Below are 23,264 nucleotides of genomic sequence, written 5' to 3'. Positions count from 1 at the left end.
TATCTTCATTTTCATTAAATCTTTCTGTTTACTCTTCACTTACAATACAGCTATGCACCCACACTGGCATGCTCACACAGCTTGTTTCATTCACTCATAAGCGACAAACATGATCTTAAAATACACACATAACCACATGTTCATATGTTGAAATCATACCATAGCACACCACATCCAACAACATTAGTTTTCCATCTCATGTTTACATCCAGGGTGACTTGCTTCATTCAGGCTAAATTCTTAATCACTCTGTATAGAGCATAGTAATATTAAGAGAAATAAGAGAGTTCCTTCTCTGTGGTCTATTTATACACTATTTATAACAAAGACAATAGTTTAACCTGATCTGCCTAGTTACAGTATCATATACAAGCAAGTTGACACTGATGACACAGAGTTTCTCCCTCAGGTTGTTAATGGCTGTAGTTATCCTCATGTTACAGTTTAAGGGCACCACTTCTCACTGTGTCCTCACTGTATGTCAGCATTTTCTATACTTTTCATATTATATTATGGAAAAAAGCTCCCTTTCAGCAGCACTAACATTGCATGTCATTGTACATATATTTGACCATAATCCATTCCTTTCCTGTGTTTTAAGTGTAGGTCTCTACAATTCCTGTTCACTTTAAGAGCGATATGTCATCGGCAAAGTCCCCGTGCGGGTGGAGGCAACGGGCAAAGCGCCACTGGCAAACCATGAGGCACAGCGGCAGCATGAAGAGAGCGCAGATACCCGCCATGATGTAGGCGATGGTCATTAGAGTGGACTCGTCTGTCTGGGGGATGTTATAGCCACAGTCCTCCAGGTCGACCCCATGGAATGGCCCCTCCACAGAGGCTGTGCGAAACTCATCGTGCACTGTAAATGGGAGACTGGGTTTGTAAATACTTAAGTACCTCAACTACCAGTATAATGGATACTGTATTTATACTATGCTATACTATAGGTACTGTATTTTGTTGCCATTACTATATTGTCAAGACTTATTCTGCATCTTATAATTTCTCTTATCTTGACTTTTTGGTAATTACTTCATCCCAATTCTTGCCATCAAGATTTACATTCATTTCTTTTTAAACTAAAACCTTTTTACACTTTTCATTCTGCATGTGAATATCCCCGCTTTTGCTATCCCTCCTTCCTGTCATACTCACCATGGCAAGTGCTAACAGCAAAGCCAATTCGTTTCTTCTCACGGTCAAAGACCACATAGAAACCCTCCATTATAACAGCCCCCATCACTGTGCCAGTGCTGGACTGGGATACAGCAAATTTATAGCAGTCCTCCTGGGCAGAGGCCACATCCTCGACTGGCCGCAGGTATTGCTAAATGGAAACAGAAAAAAAAAAAGATAAAGGAGGGGGTTTGATCTGTAACATCACAAATAAGAAAGCGGTAAACAACAGTGTCCTCTGGTCATGTCAATAAAATATGTTGTGTTAAATTATAAAAAAAAACGATGTTGTGAATGCCTGGAAATTTTTATATGGGTTTAGTGAAGACTTTTTAAAGGCACACACTAGCACTGTGTTCTATTCCAATTTTTACTCTTTAAATTTCCTTAAAGATTCAACTTTTTTAAATATCTTTATTTCATAGAAAAAAAGAAAGCATTAAATAAAAGACTTTTGACAACACAGGTGCAGCATTAAAAAATGCACAGAAAAAAGCCACAACACCACCAAATAACAAAATGTGCTGCCAAAGCCATAACACCACCAACTGTAGAAATGCGCTGCAAAAATGTACAGTGCAACCAAATGACAAAATGCACAGCAAAAGCCACAACTCAACGTAAATGGCTCCAGGAGAAACTAAAAATACATTTACAAATCTGTACATCCTGCACTTTTTAGGGTCCCCTAGAACAGTAGTCATTTGCATTGTTGACCTCTCTCAATGTGGTTGTGGCTTTTTGCAGCGTGTTTGTTAATGTTGTGCCTGTGTTGTCAAATTGATGAAGCTGTTTTTTTTATTTGCTTGTGTTTTGTCTTTTAGCATGTGTTTTCTCGATTTGCGGTGCCGTGAGCTCTCAGGACCACTATAGGTCAGAGATTATCTAGGAATCAGCATTGCAAAGTTTGTCCACCAGAGACCGCTGACATGCCTACTTTTACAATGTAAAATGCGCTGCTCACTACATTTGTCTTCTTACCCAAATTTAAGGCATCCATCCCATTTCTATTTGCTTATGTTTTATGTTAAGTATATAAGAAAGTAAAAATAAAATAAAATATTTTCTCCAGACATTGGTATCAAGGGCATAAGACACCCACAGGATTACAGAACTTAACTTTTATTGTAAATCTTCAAATCTGGTTCATTAGGCTGTGTATTTTAATAATAAATTTAAGGACTTTTCAGATCATAATGAAAAGCTGTGAAATGTGGTCATTAGTTTTTTCCTTACTTCAACTAGTCAAGCTTTTATCTATTTAGGCCCTTTTTAAAAAGCGCTGACGGATAAAGGAACTAGACAGGGAAATTAAATCTCTGCAATTAATATGTCATTGAAAACCACATAATTACATGAAATACAGTCTCATTTATAACTTTGCATAAATTTATTAAAATTTTTAATAAATCTGAAATAAATAACTAATTATTTACTGGGCCATCAATTTGTTTTTTGCACTGGACAAAAATGAGGTTTAATTATCTATTATTATTATTATGTGCATAGGTAAAGTAAAACAAAGGGATTACTGCTAATTTTGGCCGAATTTTAGGCTTAAACAATATTGTTTCGTACGGACACATCACAAACTTGATCCTGGAGCTTAAAACACGAGTATGTCTCTGCTTTAAGGATCAACATCAAAATTTAGTGCGAGATCCTGCATGCTACCTGAGGCAGGATGGAGATTCTGAAGGATTGGTTGCTGTTTTCACTCATCAGGTAGAGGGAGATGACTGGGAAAATGTGCCAGGGGGTAGTACCAGCTTGCCAACATACCAGCTGCTCCCCCAGCCAGAAACCAGAGGGAAACTGTTCTGTCTGAAAAACAGGGTAAAAATGATATAACATTTTTCCCCACATTGAATCACTGAAGTATTATACTGATAGAATTATAAAAGGGGAAACTCAATCATGTGTATAACATGTGCACCCTAGTGATCTAGTAGTTAATTTTCAGTAAAGCCTACAAATAAAATTGGTGTATAGTAGATTACACATACATTAAATTAACATGTATAGAAAAGCAATGGATTATTTTGGTATTAAAACAATCAAGTGAATTTAGGGAATTGTATATTTATTTCTCAGGAAGTGGGGAATTCCACAGAATCTATACGTTTTTTGGGGGTTTAAACCCACGACCAACTAATCCAAACTACAATAACTAGCTTCCTACTTTTTTTATAACAGTAGCATTCCATAAACAAACCACTTATTTTTGAAAGACTTTCCAATACTGTACAATACCTAAAAACAACCTAGTATGTGAAACTTATGCAAGATGACCTATGTTTTACCTCATGATGATTCACTTTTGCATTCGGAAATATCCATCTAATAAAGTTAGCTTCTCAGTGTGGGTGAAAATACTGTCAGCCACAACATAGGCAGCAAAGAAACATAGAAGGTAATGAGATAAAGAATAGTTTTATAGAGATACACAAAGACTGACCGAAGATGCTGCTTCAATAGCTCTAACTGCAGCCTGGAAGACTTTTCTAGGTAGTCGAAGGTTAGTGGTGCCACTGTCCACGATGCTCTTATCGTAGTTATACTGTAAAAGACAGAACACTCAAAGATTACAAATCCCTTGAATAGGTTTTTCTTAACATTGACCATGATCATGTCTATTAATCAGCTCTTACCTCTTTACAGTCCATGTTGAGATCCTGTCCATTCACCTCAATGCGTACAATAATGACCTCATAGTACCATTCCCTTCGGATGGGGGTGTACCAAAGCTCTCCTACGTACAGTGATGGATCCACTCCTCCAATGATCTACAAAGCACAGAAACAAATCATCCAATAATGGCTCAGAATCTAATGAATCTGATGATTTGCTTGTGCATCTGTGAGTCACACCATGCTTCCGCCAACAGTAGCACTGCCCAGAGAGTAGTTTTGTGTGAAACCAGCTCCACACAACTGGAGTGAAAAGATGTTGGGGACAGTGGTCTGGCGAACCAGAGAATCAAAGAAAGGCTCCAATGTCTCATCAGGCTGGAGAGAAAGAGAAAAACACAGGGAGAGAGAGAAAAAAAAGGAAGAATATCTTTACTTCTGGTCAAACCAAGCTGCTGTTTACAACCACAAAGAGAGCAGATAAACCCTATTTTGTAACCCATCAGCAAAATTTGTTAAAGTTGAGATTTCCGGAAAAAAACAGTGAAAAAAGAAGCAATTGTAAAAACTACTGCTCCTGAGACATTATAACGAATCTTACTTTTAAATGTTTAGGGAATAAAGTTTAACTTTTGTAAATGTAATTTCCACAGGTTCACTCACCACTATTACAGTAGCTTGTCTGGGGTTCACTAACAATTTGTTATGAAGCACTTGCCCTTTCAGACAAAAGCTAACTAAAATGGTATATTTGGATCTCTGCTTCTTCTCCTCTTAATCTCATGTTCTTTAATATATAATTTCCAATGTTATATATATAATATATCGATCTATTTTTAATTTTTCTAAATTGAGGCCAAGAGATACTCCGTTCCTACTCGGGCTATATCTGCATATGCCAGTCCCAGGATTCCCTCCCAGTTGGATCCATTGATGAAAAAGCGATCTGACTGGGTGATTGCTGCGATGTTGGCTCGTAGTGTTGCATTGGGGCCATGTGAAACAGACACCAGATCAGTGCCCAGCTCCCCTTCCCAGCGGCCCTGGGTGTAGGGAACATATACACTTCTACCAAGATCACGGTATGAGCTGGAGCTGTGAATTCATAGCAAGAAAACAGAGAGTAAGGAAAATTGGAGAATGTAATGGAGAAAGTTCAGAACCTCGGTTCCAGTGATTTAACAATTTAAAAAGTAAATGAAAAGTAGGTAAACATCTCTATACAAATATACAATAGAAACATATTGTTTCAGAAATTTTACCTAAATTAGTTTGAAACTGACTGACACACTATACAGTATATATGATTACTATCATTATATCGGCTATATCAAACTAATTGGACCACAATAATGTAAAATCATACATCGCATTTGTTGTAGCAGTTTAAGGCACATTTTGAATTAAGTGATATGAAAAACAGACATGGCTCTTTTTTTAATCATTGTGTAGTCACTGACTGTTACTCTACTCACAGAGAGCGATGGTAGTATCTGCGTAGGAAGGGATGAGCAGCTGCTCCGACAGCAAAATTACTGCTTCCTGTATCCACTAGAATGTTCAACTAACGAGACACAGCGAGAATGGGAGAGAGAGAGACATTTACAGACAATATAGGCTGTGTATTCTAAACTTTTTTCTGTGCAAAGCTTTTGATGCATGAGAGTAAGGAAAAGTGGAAAATGTAATGGAGAAAGTTTAGAACCTCAGTTCCAGTGATTAACAATTTAAACAATAACAACGTCTTTCTGGTCACAATTTGCTCTATTACAATAACAAGTCAGCCTAAGCTCTCAGTGATTTTCAGTTTTTACCTTATCTTCTATATCCATTTGTCTTTCACTGCAGAGTCCTGTGCTGTTTTCCCCCCCCCCCAAACACACACACAAATGTCTACACTCCAACCCTACACTGCTATCAGTTTTCCAGTTGTACTCCTCTCTCTCGCATCTTCTTCTCTTCAGTTTGCATCTCTGTGTGGGTATCGTATTTTGCACAATCAGTTAAACAGTTGGTGAATGCTTGAATGGAGCACAATCCCAGCTGGCAATAAAGAAAATATGCATATACAAATATATCTAATCTTTGCTCTATATGTCTATGCTTCATATTACACATTATAAATGATACTTTAAACATAAACTACATTATAGCTATAGAACTAATTTCTATGAACACGGCTTTGGTCATGAGTGTAGAATTTCACATTTTCATGCTAGATCCAATGTTTTCACTGACTATTTTTTCATTCATATGCTTCTAGTTAACATCTACTAATGTTGTAGTTGTAGATACAGAACAGTCTTTTGATATTGGGCTGCATTTATTCTTCCTTTCACTTTGTGCAGAACTACAGTGTCTGATGCAGACAGACACAGCCAAAACATCAGTGAGGCTCCACCATGTTTTTATTATTAACACAGTTGAGCACACACAAATGTTCACATTTATCTTCTTGTTAGGACTTTCATTGACATAATGCATTCCCTAGACCTTTCCTCTAAACCTAACCATCACAATTAAATGGCTTACCCCAACACAAGTCCAGGTCCTAAACTCTAACAAATACAAGATACACATCTAGTGGTTACCTGAACAGAAATAAAATTATCTAAAAGGTCTGTAAATTAGTTCCTGAGGTACTTTCCACAAAGAAGTATCTACCAGGAGTCTCCAGTCAAATGTAATTAAACCTACAATTTCTTATAATTCAATTTAATGTCATGATCCCACACACTTCCTGTCATTGGACTTTTATTTTGTGACTCCTTCTCCACACTTCCTATGCCTGGTTCTTTTCCCCAGCTTTACCTTTGTTGTCCCTTATTGTTTGCACCTGTTCCCCTCACTTTTTAAGCCCAGTTTTCCCCTCACTTCTTGGCTTGATCCTTGTTGTCATCATCACCTAACCTACAGTTGACTTGCTCAACTCTTGGAAAAATCTTGACTCTGTGTTTCTGTGTCATTTGGTCTGAGTTTCGGTATTATCTTGTTTAGTAGTTTATGCCGATCCATTTCTGATTTGTTTTTTGTAGCTTGGTGTATCTTGTGTCTGAGGTCTGGTAGTCGTGTTCCGTATTGTTGTCTGTTGTAAGTTCTGTTTAGTGTGTCTTAGTTAGCCGTTTCCCTGTTTGTCCTGAATATTCATATACCTTATCTGGTTTGTTTTTCTGTAATCCCCTTTGGTAATTCTAGTCCCACCTTGTGTTACGTTCCCTCTTATTGGTGTTGTAGTATTTGTTCTTTTCTTAAAACCAGGCCTGTTTTGCCCTCCTCTCAGGAGTGAATTTTAGTTATATCTTGTGTTCAATTCCATACTAGCCCTTCCGGAGTTTCAAGTTCCCTGGTCATCTGTTGTATTCCTGTTTCATAGCCCCTTCTGGAGTGAGTTTTTGTCAATTGTGTTTTTGAGTATCTGAATAAAGACCCCTCCTTCCACATCCCACTCACAGTCTTATCTCTTGGGTTCTCCCTAACCAAAACCTTGACATTTAAGACCATGTTGAGTCTAAAGAATCACTAAATAACACAGTGCTCTAACCTAATCCTGTAAATTGAAAAAGTCTATTAGCATGCTGTTATATAACTGATAATTTTCCAAATGAGATGATCATAGACCCCTGATCAGCACTTTTTAGTTTGCATATTAAGTATGTAAATTGAAGGTTTTGAAGTACAAGAGGTAATTTTTTTTTCTGAAATCCTTGAAGCTCAGTGTGCCATGTATTACAAGATTGTTTGATATCCATTGAACAAACACTCACTGGCTTCTTTATTAGATACACTTTGGTAGTACTGGGTTGAGCCCAATTTGCCTTCTGCACTGCCTTAATACTTTATGGCATAAATTCAAGAAGGTGCTGGAAATGAGATTTTGGTCTTTATTGACATACAGTAACAGCATAATGCAGTTGCTGCAGATTTGTCACATCCATGAGGTGAACCTCCCATTCCACCACATCCCAAAGGTTCTTTATTAGATTAAGATCTAAGAACTTGTTGTGACATGGCACATTAGTTAGGCAGTGAGATTTAAACAATACTTAAGTGGTGCTAAGTGCCCCAAAGTGTGTCAATGAAATAACTCTCACTCTATTACACCACCAGCAGCAGCCTGACCCGTTAATACAAGGCAGGATGAATCCAAGCTTTCATGTTTATGCCAAATTCTGACCCTACCATCCCAGTTTTGCAGAAGAAACTAAGACACATCAGACCACACAATATTTTTCCAATCTTCCTTTGTCTAATTTTGGAGATCCCTTGCAAATGGTTGCCTCAGTTTCCTGTTCTTAGCTGAAAGGAGTGGAAAATGTTGTGGTTTTCCTACTGCTTTAACCCATCTACTTAAAGTTTGACGTGATGTGTGTTCCGAGATTCTCAAGGACACTGTACAAACAATCAACAAACAAATAAAACATAAGATATTGACAGGACAATGCAATTACAGATTACAGTGAGTAGGTGATCTTGAACAGGTAGGTTTTGAGTCTGGATTTATAGACCAGAATAGAGGTTATTGGAGTCACTTTTGCCTTTCTATCAGCTTAAACCACTCTGGCCATTCTCCTCTGACCTCTGGCATCAACAAGGCATTTTTGCCCAGAAAACTGCTGCTGACTAAATGTTTTATCTTTTCAGACCATTCTCTGTATACCCCAGACATGATTGTGTGTGAAAATCCCTGTAAATCATCAGTTTTCAGATGATCAATATAAACTCAAGCTGATCATCTTGACCATGTCCACATGCCTAAATACACTGAGTCACTGCCCTGTAATTCGCTGAGTAAATACTTGCATGAATGAGCAGTTCAACAGGTGTACCTAATAAAGTTCCCCTTCAAAGTATAGCCTATTATTGTACTTGTATTAGAAATACTTTGCTAGCATATACAGCATAAGCTGGATATGCTATGATGTTACTCCAAAATGTTACAGAACTAAGATAATGATAATAACTAGTTAAAATAATGATATAGCTATAATTATCAAAATGAACGTCATTGTTTTATTGTCCAATAATCCAAAGTCATGGAGCTGATGCTAATCAAGCCCTCATGGGTAATACAATGATTTTTGATGATGGCCCAAAAAGATTCTTTATGACATATGTTTAAATAAAACATGTATGGATGTAATGTATAGATGATTAGAAAATGTCCAGATCATCAAACAGAAGTCTCTTTGTGTAAAGTGTAGGTAAAAATTCCATAAGTCAGCTAGGTGGGGCTGGACAGATTAATTATGGGAATAGTATGACCCTATACATCCATACATCATAATAATGGATGTATGGAAAGAAATTTAGACTCTATTATATCAAGGCAAACATCCTATACAGCTGCTCATTTTATTCATTAGTCATTTAAATTTTGTGAAAAAATATTTTCTTAAACTAATGTGTTGAAAAACACATTTCCTTAATAACATTATCAAAATTTGGGTATTTTATTGCCATTATGTGTGAAAACCCATTTTTTCTCTGCAGATACAAACTTGAAAAAGAAATTGGATGGAAATAATATTTTAACTTAACATGACCATGCTCTCCCACTCTCTCCTCATCGCACTATTGTCTCCCAGTGGGCCTTAGGGCCCTGATCTTTCCTTTCCTAGAAGCACCCTTCCTTACTCCCACATTCTCTGTCACACACATTTGGTTTCTCCCTCACACACTTTCTCTGTCTCTAATTTCACTTGTTCTCATTCACTAAATGCTTATCTCAGTCTCTCTCTCCTGTTGTTCATTTATTCCCCTCTCTCTCTCCTTCTTCTCCTCTTTTACCAGCTCATCACTTTTTCTTTGCCTTAATCCATCGCCCTCTGTGTGCCTGCATGTACATCGCAGCTGCACTCTGCTGGCACTCCTTACTCTGCAGAATTAATGGTGCCATTATCCGTCTGTGACATTCAGTGTCATTCCTTTCTCTCACTTAGACACAGTATGGCCATCTGTCATTACAGGATCAGCAAAAGAATCAGATAACTGGATGGAATATTTGAAATACTTTTCTATCAACTAATTCTAACATCAGATCCCCTACTTATTATTAGGACACATGCAAGTGTGTTATAAGTTTATAGTAGTGTTTCATCCTACTGAGCTCTATAGCATGATGATAATAATCATGTAGGCTTCAGGAGTTTGCAGGTAATGAAAAGATAAGTTAAATATCGTGTCATTGATTTTATAATATTTAGCTGGATGGTCCATCTGATAAAGGTTACACATAAATACACTACTACAAGATTAAGATAAAAGTCAATTATTTAATGCTCTCTGGCCATATTGTTTTATCAATTTTCTGAGCAACATCAAATGTAGGCCATACCTGATATTTAATGCAAGCTTCCTGCAAATAAAGTAGATTAGAATCAACAGAGAGACAAAGAGAGACAGGGAGTGGGAGAAGAAACATGAAATTTGCTTTTTGTAAAGACTGCCAGACTCGTTCAGTCACAGCAATTAATATTGACCAGCCTGAAAGCGAAATGGGCCCTTAAAGAAATGAGCACTTGTGTGTGTGTTTACCTGGTTTTAGTAATTTAATTTTGTAATGGTGGGTTTGTTATTTATGCCAAGAAGTCCAAGATTACAATCATCAGTAAAACCATTGTACAAGTTGTACATTCAGGAGTGTTTTGGCATGTACCTATGTAAATCAAACCTTTACCTTCTGCGGAGGAGAGCCCACAGCCATCTCCACGTAGTATCCTTGCCCGGATTTCCCACGCAGATTATCTATCATGTCCACGAAGCTGATCCCACCCGCTGCCGCCCCTCTCCGCCTGCGCGTGTTGCCGCGCTCGCGTTTCGAACTAGCAGCCGCCGCAGCGGCGGCAGTGGGCAGCGGCGGTGGCGGTTCAGCGCGAGCTCCTTGCCGCAATGGCACGCGAATGGCAAGAGGCAGGCCCGAGGCGTCCAGCGCGGATTGACCGCTGCTGAACAAACATAAAGTCGTCCATAAAAACAGACATGTCAACCAGCGAGGCTGTAATTTCGACGTATTCATTTTGAAACAAGGTAACGTGTGTTTTTTTGGTTTAAGTGGTGTTTAGTTTGACATCCAGTCTGCAGCAGCGGGAGCGCAGAAGAGATCAGGTGGCGACGATGCTAAAATGACGGCTAGCGTTGAAACCATGATGGCAGTTGACCGAAAAAAATGAAAACGTACGCGGTCACTGTGTTTTTATTCCGGTTTCATTGACGTTACCAATGACAAATTTAGATCACAATAAATTAACATGTAAAGAGAACACAGCACGCGCTGGAAATCAAACCATGCTTACAATTAAGCCTGGCAACTGTCGGTGTCACAGATAATTCGAGGCGACGGGTAATTTACAGGCTCTCCCTCTACGTGGATCAACAAACCGCAGGCCTAGGTCGTTTTTCCTGTACACCCTCATGTCAAACGACCGAAACCATCGTAGGTTGGCAGACTAGCCGGCGGACTACTATAATCCGCATCCTTCCCCTTTCCCGACCCGTTCATGCTGTTCTCCGCCTTCCAGTCTTTCACCTCCACCTCCTCCATCCACCCCGCTGCATCTTTCAGCGCCGCCAGGGTGCGAGCATCACCACTGTCAAGGTACCATACACACTTCCGATGTCTATTTCAAAATAAGGCAGTGATAAAAGCACAAAATACATAGAAAAGGATCCCTTTAGGCTATAGATAAATATTTATACAATGTAAACATTTATATTTATACATTTATAAAATTTATATATTTGTTAATGAGCTGGCCCGTTCTAGACAAGTTCACATTCTGATGCAATGAAATCAATCCGGTAGTGATTTAGCCTGCTATAATGCCCTGGACTGTCTAAAAAGGTTTTTAAATAATCTTGATAATAATAGTTTTTAAACTGGTTTATGTTCAAGTTACACTAAGTGGCCAATGCTATTGTGTAGAAATGTTTTCTGAAAGAAACAATTTTATTTTGATTTATTTAAAATGCATTTTACGTCATGTTTCACATGACTTTTGCAACATATACCCGCTGTGGCCTACATTGATGCTTTTGTATAACGTCTTTTAGTTTGAAGGACAAATAACTGTCAAGGCTCTAGTTGTACAGGAAATAACCATGGGAATCTACACATTCTGGGAAATGGAGCTTTTATCCTGATTGATTCGCTGATCACGGGAGTTTCTAACTACACCGATCATCACATTTGGCTAATTCAGAACAGCTACAGAGTTGGATATTATATCTATATTTTTATTTGTCAAAAAAAAAAAATTAGGAAACAAAAATGAGGCCAAAATTTGTGCATGTAATTTTATTATCTTGGATAACAAATGCGTTAAGATGACACATTTATTATAGGCCCTAAAGTGAAAATACAATGTTACTTCAATGATTACATTGTGAATCCATGTGAGCATTACTGTAGTATGTTTGTTGAACTAACCCATGAGGTACCAAACATTTTCTGTAATTTAATGTGTGCATTTTATATATATGACATGGGTGTACTGGTACTATTATGTATAAGTGCATGTCTCATATTAGACATGACATGATAATAATAGGATGAGGGATATAAGACAAAATACAATCACAATAGCAATATTGTCATAAAACTTAATTAAGATGACCCTGCACAGTCCCAGTAGCAAGGTTCAGGGAGGAAGGACGCAGGTGCTAGTAAGCTATCCTCACCTTTCCTCTCCATGGTGAGTTCCAATGTGTCCTTACAGGGGTGAAACAATGATGAGGCAGAGTCCTCCTCTCCTTAAGTGGCAGAACAAAGTAGGTATTTAGGTAAAGTATGTCATCTGTCTGGTAAAACTATGTCATTAGCACATTGCTAATTTAAATGATACCTTAATCCAAAGGCAAATACAATTTTCAAAAACTGTATGAGAATTGTGGATGTGGTAAAAACTGAAAAATAACTGGAAAAAAAAGATTTTTTTTTAAGGAGAAAACTAGAACAACCCACTTTGTAATAAACATAATTAAACGTGATTAGCTGTCAAGACTGGCATATACCTGCCTGATATACTCACTAGTAGAAGTCTTTGAGCCTTTGCTTCTCTTCTCTCCAGGTTTGGCTGTGCCCTCTGGTGGACACCACATTGTCAGGGCCCTTGAATTCCCCACCCTACACACAAGCATATATATACACCAATTAGGCATAACATAATGACCACCTGTCGAATTTGATGAAATCCAATACAGTGGCTCTGGCATGAATACACACATATATACAATTTCCCATAAATCACAATATTCATAAATGTCATACTTTGCCATGCATGGCCTGCTACATGTGAACCCCCTTAACATACAAAGATTGAAGATTAGCTATTATTGTCAATGCTGCCTTATCATAATTTTAACAGTTGATAACAATAAAGATACACTTTAATTTAGTCATGATTTAAATCTGCCTATTTAGGCAAGAGTGGGTTTCTTGAACAAACCTCACCGACTAAATGGTAGGTCCATACTCACCACTCCTGAGGGTCTGTGGTCCTAAAGCCTTTAGCAAAAGGGTTGCTTGCAATTTTTAGCTGGGTGATCTGGGAGACAGAACGTAATAGGGGTAATATGATACGAATAGCAAAGAAGTGTCTTACATATCTTATAGCTGTGGCAAATGATGCACAATGAAAACTTTTTGTCATAGTAAAAAGCAAGTATTCTCCTGAGATAAGTATGTCATTGGTTTGCTTAATATGTAGTTTGCTGATCCATGGGTTCCTACCCGGTGGTTCTGATAGGCAGTGACGGCCATGAAGCGTGTCTCTGGGAAGGAGAAAGAGCAGAAGTTTCTGTGTGCATTTAAATGGCTGTTAGGTGCTGGATCCACATACACCACGTGAAAGCGTGGCTGATAGCGATGCATGGAGTTTAATATCATCTGACGAGGAGGAGATAGAAAAGACACAAAAAGCAAGTCAGTATAGGGCATTTTATCAATACGAAACAATTCAGATTCTGTGCCTCATTTTGTTTCTAAAACGTACAGGAGTCACATTAATTATAGACTCAAACTGACATGTCCATTGTCATCCAGCAAATTGTTGGTGAGCTTGAGTGTATCAAACGACACAGTCTGCTTCATCCACTGAGCTCCGCGAGCAGGTGAGTCGGGGTGAAAATGCATCCTGCTTGGGGCTGCAACGTCCGCACGCCCTGCCACTAACCATGATGAACTGTGGAACGCATATCTGACACACAAATGTACATGTTGTAAATAAGACTTATTAGGTCAGATGACCTATGCAGAAGGTCACTAGCTCATATAAAAACAGATTGGTTTGCTATGGCAATGATGGCAATACTACAAAAATCACTAGGTAAAATAATTTTGGATAAAGTAACTGTCTCTGTTACTCTGCACAACCTATTCTGTATCTATGTCTCACCTGTATCTTTCATTCCCAACAGGGATGAAGTCCATTAGCAGGACATATTCAGCTGCAGGATCCATCCCGGAGATTTGCACTTGGAACGTTGGAAACATCCTCCTGAAGTATAAAAGACACATAAAAGACCATACATAACATAACATAAAACATAAATATGAATGTTATTGTCACCTCCCAGCTTTGGTAACAATCATCTCTGTGCCCAGCTGGTTAAACTGATGCCAGAGTGCATGCATCTCGAGTTGAACTCTGACCCCAATGATTTGGGGGGCCTTGTTGCTTAACTGTGACCCCCCATCTGCACAGCAGGGCAGAGATGGTTCACAGCTCTGAGACAGCTGAGGACCTGAAGAAAGGAGAGAGGAGGACATTGTGTTCTGTTTTGGTAAAGTTGATAATGATAATTATACTAAAGTACTGGAAGTTTGTGTTTTCCATATAGCTCAGATAGTTTTGAATATAAACACCTACCGTTCATGCTTTCAGTGTCCTCAGGACAAATAATATGAAGGATTTTACTGTTTTATTTCTTCTTCTGATTTTTTTTTGTTAACCCCACTCTGTTCTGCCAGTTCTGACCACAGCAATTATATCAATAACTGTATGGACTCACACCTGGAACCTTGCTATGTAAAATAAAATGGAAGGCAAAAATCTTCCTCTCTGTCTAGTACCAGGTGCTGTGTGAGGTTAGCAGTGGCTGTGTCCACGAAGAGGCTGGTTTTATACACCACAAGACTCTCACAGGGGACCTCCAAGCTGGCCTCATCCATTACAATATTCATAGTGTCACTGACATGCTCTAATCACAGCTGCACATGCTTAAATGGATATAGCTCCAAGAACTGTGAATACATATCTGTAAATGCACAGACTGACAGACACACACACAAACATTTTAGCACTGTTTAGAAATCTCTTCTAGCGTTTCTGCTAGTATCTTATTGCCTGAAGCCTAAATAGAAACTTGTCTTGTTAGTAACACATTAACAACAGCCTAATCACCCAATGTTACTGGGTGTGGACAGATGAAGACAGCAACTAACACCTTTCATTATTCACAAGCGTTTTTCTTTGACCAAACTTTTAACACCGCGCTAATTGTGGAGTCTGTTATTCACAAAAACTGACTAATGTGTACATATCTGTGTTTTTTCTTTGAACTTTCCAGAATATTTATTTAATTCTACACATCAGTATGTCAGAGATACAGTTATAAAGTCCTGGATCTGTGTCCACTGCTGTTAATGTTGCTTGGTGCTGGACAGTTTCTACATCTTGTTGTGTGTGCATGTGTGTTGATAAAGTTGAAAAAGCTAATCTAAGCTAAACTAAGACACAAATGATATGACTTATGTACCTGGTAAATGGTAAATTATCAATGGTTGTGATGTGTTTTTGTTTCTACATCTACAGCCTCATGTGGCCCTCTGATGGGACAGTGTTGAAGGGTTCCAGCCTGAGGGATCCTAAAGAGAAAAAATTGGCCTTTACCTAATAAGCACAAGAGTTAAGTTTGTCAATAGGCCAATTTGCACCCCCGATCAACTCATTAATCACATCTTTCAGGTCCATAGGCAGAAATTTCTGAAATGTTATTGGATGTCTGTCTTAAATAGAACTGATTGTATTAATATTGTTCTTTTCCAATGCTCCTTTAGTCCAATGATGACCTCTAAAACTGCTGTTTGTGTGATATGGCCTTAGAGACTAGAAAAAACACCTTTAAAGCTAGAGGTATGCATTTTTCAGAGGGTCACTGGTCCTTTGTACAGCGCATGTTATATATTTTGATAGTTTTGGTCAATTGAATTGAAGTGAAATAGAATGTTGTGGACAATGTTGTGCTTCATTTTACTGTTCATTTAGGAAAAAACAGTTCAGAATTCCATCACTTAAAATTAAAATCAGAAAGCAAAATAGTATAAACAGTCAGATGTTTATTGTGCTGCATTTTGTCAAAGCACAGTTTCCATCAGACAAGCATTATTACACAGAAGTTCAGGCACTTTTGATAATTCACATACAAATCCTACACAAAATGTAAGCAGTTGGTTGTGGAGTAAAAGCATGTGTGCACCGAGCATGTATGTGTCTGTGTATGTCCTGCTTGCATGTGAAGAAAGGTGTTTGCTTGTCAGAGAGAGAGAGAGAGAGAGAGAGAGAGAGAGAGTGAGAAAAAGAGTCCCGCCATTTTGTTGCAAAGAAGAGCATCAGTTAGACACTGGCTTCATTTTGGGAGGGGGTTTGTATGTGCATGTCAAGAAAGAAGGAATGGAGAAAATGGTGGAATGGATCTAGGACAGACAGGTAGATCAGGTTAGTTGTAAGGATGGGGTAATGAGGATTTAGCTCTTGGTGACAGCAGCAGAAATAGCCTCATAGATTTGATGGAGCTTAACCTTGATATCCTCCGCTAAAGGTGTAATCTTCTCCCTTAGGGCAGTGACGTCATCAGTATTAATGGTTTGTGCGTGGCTGTAGGCCTGCTTCAGCTGTTCCTTGTATTCCTCAACGTAGGGAGAGACCAGCTCCTTCAGCTGCTCAAGACGCTCATGGACCTTGGCACGAATAGCCTCCAGAATGGGCATCAGGGCGGTCTTGGTCTCCTCAACATTGACGGCCACCTCGGCACGCAGTTGCTCCAAAACGGGCTCCATCCGGGTCTTCAGAGCTTCCATGTCAGCTGTGTGCTTGGCAAAGTACTCTTTGACAACAGGCTCCAAGAGATTGCGGTACTCCTCGATGTGGTGATGGAGGACCTCCCTCAGCTTAGCACGTTTGGGCTCGAGTTCGGTTTTCAGGGTCTCAATATCCGTCATGATAGACGCACGGATGTCAGCAGTGGCATCGGCGATGGTAGAGACCACGCTGTCAGTGATGGGAGAAACTGAATCCTGCACACCCTTAAGGTGAGCATGTATGTCATCTAGGCGCTGAGACAGCCTCTGCCTGGGAGAGAATAAAGGTGTAAGAAAAAAAACATAACTAATATTATAGAAAAACAATATCAAGTAAATGGTTGCCGATTTAGACAAAAACTTTAATGAAACACTTATTAATCAGTTACTACAAGGGACACTAACAGAAAAAAAATATCCTTACTTGAGCTCCTGGTGCTCAGCATCATCAAGATTATCCAGAGCTTTTTTGAAACTTTCCTTCACCTGATTCACGTACACATCAACAGCAGCCCTGACGTGGGCCAATTGAGATGGTGCATCAGCCTGCAGGGAAGCGGCCTGAGAGCCTGAGGATGAAAGAAACGCAAAAGTGAGAAGGAAAGAGGCAGCCGAAGAGACAAATAAACAGTCAGGAAACACAATTTTAAATAACATTTAGAATAGAATATATATTTTCTATATATTTACTGAGTGAAATTTACGTATGTTTATGTTTCCCTTAAATGATTAATGGCGCATTTAATACTCACCGACAGCCAGCAGAAGGGCAAGTGCAAGAGCCACAAATTTCATGATGGTGGTCTGGAGTGAAAAGAGAAGTTAAGTTATGGATTATTCAAAGAACATGTGGCACTCAGAATTACAGATAAATAAGTGTGAGTAAAAAAAACTGTAAAATACACAGAAATGTATAAAAATGCAAAGCCCTTAATCAAATAAGCCACAAATTCCCCACTTACAACGATACTAAGGCCAAATAAGCAGGCTTAAAAGTAAGAATGCCTTAACACACTGACATAGCTACACACTCATCCCTTAAGGGTGAATAATTAGTCTGAATAAGGTCACATTAAACATATGGCTGTCTACCCAAAGAATCTTTAATCTGGGTAGATTTGAGAGACATCTTAAGCACATTAGCTCTAGACTCTTATTTAAAGTTGTAGTCACTACAATTTAACTTTTTCCCCTGTGTTTATAGGACATTTATTCCCAAGTTAATCAAAGCTTAAAAGTGCAGAAACCTCACCCTGGTATATGAAAAAGTTCCCCAGTAGTTGCTCTTTTCTGATGTCCTATTCTACAGCCCAAGTCCCAGCTAGAGCCTAAGTAGATGCGTGTCTTACCTGTTGGAGTTGTTGACGAGACTGAACAACTTCAGCAAGAGCAGACTTTTATAGTGCCCGAGAACGGGATAAGTCTATGTGGGGAGCATATGGGGGTGGAGGTTTGACGGCTGTGTGTCTCCGTGGAGGTGGACCTCACCCCCCAGTAATCTCCCTCAGCAGGGGGACTGGGTTGAGAGTTCAATGGTCATCTGCAGGAGGGCGATCACTTAGCACACATGCTGACACACAGTCATAGATACCCTATACATTATCAGTATAATTTTCAAACTATTATACTTTTAAAAGTGAAAACATTTCTTAGAAACAGACTAAACACAAATGTTACTTTATGTTTTTTTTTTTTAAATCTGGACATTTTTGCAGTACTTGGGTAGTAATTGGCATTTTTCTGCCTAATAAAGGTCTTTCTCATTTGTCCTATGGCTTTGTATAAAACATGAATGGCAGAAATAACAAAACCCACCTCTGTGTGAAGACAGAGCCATGAAGACAGTTCAATTCAGAAAGAAATGAAAATTTGACCTAGAGGGTTTAAAGAATAAAACCTTTTTTTTTTTATGTCAAATACTTAAAAGGGATGAAACTTTGGTGGAAAGAAGGGTAATCAAGTAAAAGAAAGGCATAAAGGTATGAAAAGGGCAGTGCAGTAGCCAATGTAATTGTGTCTGAGGGTCCTGTTTAATTTTTTAAAGTTTTGCTAAATACTTTTAAAACAACATCTTAAGATGACCTGCCAGACTTTTCTGTGTACCATTTGTTACAGAAGATCATGTAGGAGTGCAAAGCCACATTATTTACAGTCTACCACATGCCTGCCAAGAAAAACAAACAAGAGCAAACAGAAGACAGTGATTTGATGCAATCAGCTCTCTGAAATGTAATCGCAATCAATATTCACTCCAAAAAGTGTGGATAACAAATGTACACATTTATACACTGACAAGACTATGTAACATAATGCAGTAATCTAAAGAGAGCAGAGTATCCAGACAGACTTTTCTAATTGTATGGATAACAAAATTTGTAGATGGTGTGTGCAATAATTAATAGGTCAAAGTGTGGTGTGTACCACTCTGTTGTTTGTTGTCCTATCACCAGTGGACTTTGTCTACATGGCTTCATGTAATTTGAGGAACAGGAATGATCATAGTATACAGAGTTCTCTTTAATTCTTCACATATACGTGAGATAAAGATGTCTTGTTGAAATGTAGAAATACTGTGCACACCTATTGGTATGTGTTAAGGGTACTAAAGTTTAAGGAAAATAAGGAAAATGTTCGCTTCTATATATTGAACCCTATGCTATCTGCACAGTGCAAGCTTCTGAAGGTTATTAGGTGCAAGGTTAATCATTGCCATCAGTGGTCTGGAGGGGACTGATCTGGGTTTCTTGCATAACATAGTTGCAATAGCCTATACAATATAATCAATTCACATTTCTCTGAATACCGTTGCTCTAAAGTTGTTGGACTGTCAGTGCTTGCTCTGTGGGGTTGCAGCATGTCCAGTGACTGCAACGTGACAAAACTTTGAGCATACACAGTAACATGGACTAAGTACAATATTCAAGGTAATAGAATGGAAAATAATGATTTTACTGCAGCTTTTTAAAACCAAAAACTGAATAAACGCAAAATATGAATATAAATATATTCCAAAGATCCTGTAAAATGAGAGACATAAATGTGTTATCTTTAAGTAAAACATAAAGTGATCAGAAGCCCTCTGGGGAGTTGTGGAAAAGGAGTTCACTCAGTTAGTTAATGAGATAGATCATGTGGTATCAATATGTTGCTTAATTGATTATAACCGCAGAATTAGGATGTTTCTGCAGAGGTTCCACTATGCCTAATTCAAAAATAAACCACATTTTACCACGCCTCATCTTTCCACATTTCCACTAGCCTTTGTTATTTATCCTTTGTCACGGCAGTGTCAGTCTTCTTTTTCACACCTCGATGAAAATCTCATTCACTATGGAGATTTACAGACAGGAGCCAAGCTGAGCTAATGGCTCCATGAAGACAGAGGGGTGACAGAGCAGTCACTTTTCCAAACTTCATTAACATCTGCTGGGTTTCATTTGTCTGACACAAATTAGCAAAATAAAGACGTGTGAAATGTAAAAATGCTTGTATGTATCATGTAAAATGTACTTAAAATCCCTGCAATAGTAACCATTTTGTAGAAAGGGGGCTTCCCTTTCAGGGTGTTTCAAGATGACTTTTAATTTAATGTTCACAGTATGTTTTGCCTCTGTGTTATTATTATTGGTATCAAAAAAATGTGTATGTAAAAAAGAGTTTATTTCAGCAATGCTTTTTTTCTAATAAGCACATAACTTGGAACACCTCAGTGTGTACACAGAATCATTATTGTATAACAATGCTTCTTATTGAATAAGTTTATTATAATTTTTGGTGTAAATACCAAAATACCAATGTGATTTGATAAATTTAATGGTGTAGATATTGCAAATACAAACTCAATGCACTTTTTTACTTTCCCCCAGTTGAAGGCTTCCATTATACACAGCAAGCACAGTAAAAGCAGACCAAACCGCAGCACATAGCCCCTCTTCCAAGGTCCTGGCCTGTGAGATGATATTGTTCTACATATCAGCTACTCCGAGCTGCTGACCAGGAGTGAAACAGCGCTTGTCTAAAGAATGACTCTTATCTCGAACAGCAACCTTTGAGACTGCTTACACTGCACCATGTAGATTCTGCATTCACACTGACCCACTGGTCATGATTACTGCTCTCATAATCATTATCAATAGGACCTCAGAGCTGCTAGCTGGAAAGACACTTGCTAAGGTTGCATATTTTGCAATAGGCTATTGAACACTAAGAATATGTATTTATTTTTTATTGTGAGAAATAGATGAAACAAAAAATACATTATTTGCTTTTTAGATGAAGGATTCTGGCTGATTACTGGGGCCAAATCACTAAGTTATCTATTTTGCAATGCCCCACTGGATTTGGAACTGTTGGGTTTTCTTTAAAAATGAAACGTAATAGCTAAATAGAGACAATAATATATAAAAAGAAGAATTTGGTGTACTTCTCTGGTTATATAAAGCAAGTATATATCCCGGTTAACACATAATAGGATTTATTGATGCTCTACTAAGGAAAGCAACTTTGTTGATGACAACCAATTTTACATTGACCATCAAACAGCTACACAGATGTGGGGTAATTGCTTGGAGCTGATAAATATTTAATCAGCAAATCCACCATTTGATCAGGCCCTGGCTGAGGTTCAAAGGTCACATCATTGCTCCAGCTGCTTCCATGATGGAGCACTGTTCTCAAACCAGCAGGGGTGGTTTTCTCAGCTGTAAGCAACAGTGTGATGCGCTCTCTTATTTTCTCTAACACACATACCACTCCAGACTGCCGTTCCCTAGTCTACTTAACTGTAGTGAAGTGGTTTTGCAATGCCACATCTGTTGAGGTCTCTACTGTTTAATACAGATATTTGGACCAAAGCCCTGGTCATAGTGTGTCACTGCAGGTTGCATCGCCCTGCTGGTTGTACAGCTTGATAGCAAAGCAGGAAAACCCACCTTGAACTCATATAACCTAAATCATTCCAGGAGAGCATGAGGCTCATGTGCAGTCACAAAGAAGAAACACTCTGCAGGGACACCAATGTGCCAACTAATGTCAATCTGGTGATAGTGAACATTATCTTCTTTATGTTCTCTGTTTATGAGGCTCTTCAGACTGTTCCGAAGATAATGTATAAAGTGCACAGTTAAATATTTGGACCAGCCAACATAAGAATATGGCAGGCCGCTGATTTTGGTTCCTCAGGAAAGCTCTGAAGCTGATGCTGATGCAACAGTATGCGCTACAAGACAATGTGTAAATTATTAAAATAGACATTATTAAAAAGCATACACACACAGGTCACAGCCCATGATGTACAGGTTTTATGTATATTGAAAGTTAAGGCAATTGCAAATAATGACAAAATACCACTAGATGGTATTGAAACACTTGTTATGCAATTGTTTTTCAAATGAAGTATCCCTTTTACTTAACTAAGTTTATTTAATAACTATAACTATGTAGAAAAAAATGTCATCAAGTATTTTGCTGTTACCAGATAGTGTGACTTAAAACATATATATTTAAAAAAGACACTGGGACTATGTAATTTGTTGTTTGGAGCAATTAACATTGGACCTGTCTATTAGTTTGGTGCGTAGGTGTTGGACTGATTATCCCAGTTTCAAGGCTTGTTTGTAAAACTACCATTGCCCAAGATGTTGAGGTCATTCACCCTGATAGTAGAACCAAACTGCCCACACTGTAGACAAAGCAAACACCTAGGACCTGGGAAGTTAAGTTGTTCCTACCTGAACCCTTGTATGAAATAAATTGAGTTTGTATCCATTATTAAGTGTTAAATAACTATATTTATACTGTCAGATTTGGTGTGTTTATTAATATGTACATAATACCAAATACCAGCATGTATAATTAGTGAAAAATCTGAAAATTAAACTAGAGACTAATTGTTAAGTGATCTAGTCATGTTACATAAATCCCCCTTTTTCTGCCCTCTTGTGGATACAAACCGGACTAAAGAGGTAATGAAATAAGTCAGACTAACATGGTGCCATTAACTGAAAGTTAAACTTAAACCCTTTGCACATACCACACCACCAAAAATCTTCTGCAATTTGATAGATGTTCTAATGTTCTAATTTTATTTGCTATAGACAACTGCCAGTTATGGATTGGATGTGTCAACTCGGGCTCCAGGACAAAGGGCACAGGACAAGGGCATCGTTTACCAGAACTGTGTTAATTAAGCCACCCTGCTGTGATTGAGAGATAAGGGATAGGAAGTGTTATTTGTGACACCACAGGGATCTTTACATTCAACTTTCCCTCCAACATCAGAGACCTAAAGAAGTAGGAAAGTTATTCACATGGAAATTCAAACTACTATAAGCTAAGTCCTCTCTTTCGTAAAAAAACCCAACAAAAAACAGTGTCCAACG

The 23,264-nt window shown here is 38.3% G+C and overlaps 3 protein-coding genes and 1 long non-coding RNA gene across 7 annotated transcripts; 1 reads left to right on the top strand and 3 right to left on the bottom strand.

Moving 5' to 3' along the window:
• Window positions 1-395: 395 nt before the first annotated feature.
• bace1 (beta-secretase 1) lies at window positions 396-11,342 on the bottom strand. The gene is made up of 9 exons (XM_067508002.1): window positions 10,486-11,342; window positions 5,285-5,373; window positions 4,688-4,904; window positions 4,050-4,187; window positions 3,831-3,965; window positions 3,638-3,739; window positions 2,854-3,003; window positions 1,159-1,330; window positions 396-862 (listed from the first exon to the last, which is right to left on the bottom strand). The coding sequence occupies exons 1-9, from the start codon at window positions 10,822-10,824 to the stop codon at window positions 624-626; spliced, it is 1,581 nt and encodes a 526-aa protein (XP_067364103.1). The 5' UTR covers window positions 10,825-11,342; the 3' UTR covers window positions 396-623.
• On the top strand, window positions 11,270-15,975 carry LOC137129127 (uncharacterized). Its single transcript, XR_010914685.1, has 3 exons — window positions 11,270-11,403; window positions 14,223-14,588; window positions 15,620-15,975. It is a non-coding gene; the product is annotated as an uncharacterized lncRNA (long non-coding RNA).
• LOC137129124 (T-box transcription factor TBX1-A-like) lies at window positions 11,420-15,699 on the bottom strand. Of its 3 annotated transcripts, none has more exons than XM_067508008.1 (8): window positions 15,564-15,699; window positions 14,375-14,549; window positions 14,201-14,302; window positions 13,831-14,002; window positions 13,537-13,692; window positions 13,284-13,351; window positions 12,836-12,930; window positions 11,422-12,557 (listed from the first exon to the last, which is right to left on the bottom strand). In XM_067508008.1, the coding sequence occupies exons 2-8, from the start codon at window positions 14,437-14,439 to the stop codon at window positions 12,412-12,414; spliced, it is 804 nt and encodes a 267-aa protein (XP_067364109.1). In that variant the 5' UTR covers window positions 14,440-14,549; window positions 15,564-15,699; the 3' UTR covers window positions 11,422-12,411. The 3 variants fall into 3 exon arrangements, with proteins under 3 accessions (XP_067364107.1, XP_067364109.1, XP_067364108.1); XM_067508007.1 differs by lacking the exon at window positions 15,564-15,699 and adding an exon at window positions 12,650-12,721 and having other exon boundaries at window positions 12,422-12,557; window positions 14,375-14,574; XM_067508006.1 differs by lacking the exon at window positions 15,564-15,699 and having other exon boundaries at window positions 11,420-12,557; window positions 14,375-14,574.
• A 148-nt stretch (window positions 15,976-16,123) lies between the features above and the next one.
• apoa1b (apolipoprotein A-Ib) lies at window positions 16,124-18,328 on the bottom strand. 2 transcript variants are annotated; one of them, XM_067508010.1, is made up of 4 exons: window positions 18,234-18,328; window positions 17,637-17,688; window positions 17,309-17,453; window positions 16,124-17,155 (listed from the first exon to the last, which is right to left on the bottom strand). In XM_067508010.1, the coding sequence occupies exons 2-4, from the start codon at window positions 17,677-17,679 to the stop codon at window positions 16,552-16,554; spliced, it is 792 nt and encodes a 263-aa protein (XP_067364111.1). In that variant the 5' UTR covers window positions 17,680-17,688; window positions 18,234-18,328; the 3' UTR covers window positions 16,124-16,551. The 2 variants fall into 2 exon arrangements, with proteins under 2 accessions (XP_067364111.1, XP_067364112.1); XM_067508011.1 differs by having other exon boundaries at window positions 18,137-18,238.
• Between the last annotated feature and the right edge of the window lie 4,936 nt (window positions 18,329-23,264).

This window comes from Channa argus, chromosome 6, assembly GCF_033026475.1.
Source record: "Channa argus isolate prfri chromosome 6, Channa argus male v1.0, whole genome shotgun sequence".
NCBI lineage: Eukaryota > Metazoa > Chordata > Actinopteri > Anabantiformes > Channidae > Channa > Channa argus.
This window is presented reverse-complemented; position numbering and strand designations above follow the sequence as displayed.

Bases quoted from the DNA above. Each gene is read 5' to 3' on its own strand.
- apoa1b (XM_067508010.1), bottom strand. From the start codon at position 17,679: ATGAAATTTGTGGCTCTTGCACTTGCCCTTCTGCTGGCTGTCG. The intron at 17,454-17,636 runs GTGAGTATTAAA...TTTCATCCTCAG, and splicing joins TGCCCTTCTGCTGGCTGTCG to GCTCTCAGGCCGCTTCCCTG. The intron at 17,156-17,308 runs GTAAGGATATTT...ATTCTCTCCCAG, and splicing joins GCTGAGCACCAGGAGCTCAA to GCAGAGGCTGTCTCAGCGCC.
- bace1 (XM_067508002.1), bottom strand. From the start codon at position 10,824: ATGAATACGTCGAAATTACAGCCTCGCTGGTTGACATGTCTGTTTTTA. The intron at 4,188-4,687 runs GTAGGAACGGAG...CTTTCTCTCCAG, and splicing joins CATATGCAGATATAGCCCGA to CCTGATGAGACATTGGAGCC. The intron at 3,740-3,830 runs GTAAGAGCTGAT...TGTCTTTTACAG, and splicing joins TCAACATGGACTGTAAAGAG to TATAACTACGATAAGAGCAT.
- LOC137129124 (XM_067508006.1), bottom strand. From the start codon at position 14,574: ATGTCCTCCTCTCTCCTTTCTTCAGGTCCTCAGCTGTCTCAGAGCTGT. The intron at 13,693-13,830 runs GTCAGTTTGAGT...CCTCCTCGTCAG, and splicing joins TGCTGGATGACAATGGACAT to ATGATATTAAACTCCATGCA. The intron at 12,558-12,835 runs GTGAGTATATCA...CTGCCACTTAAG, and splicing joins AGGCTCAAAGACTTCTACTA to GAGAGGAGGACTCTGCCTCA.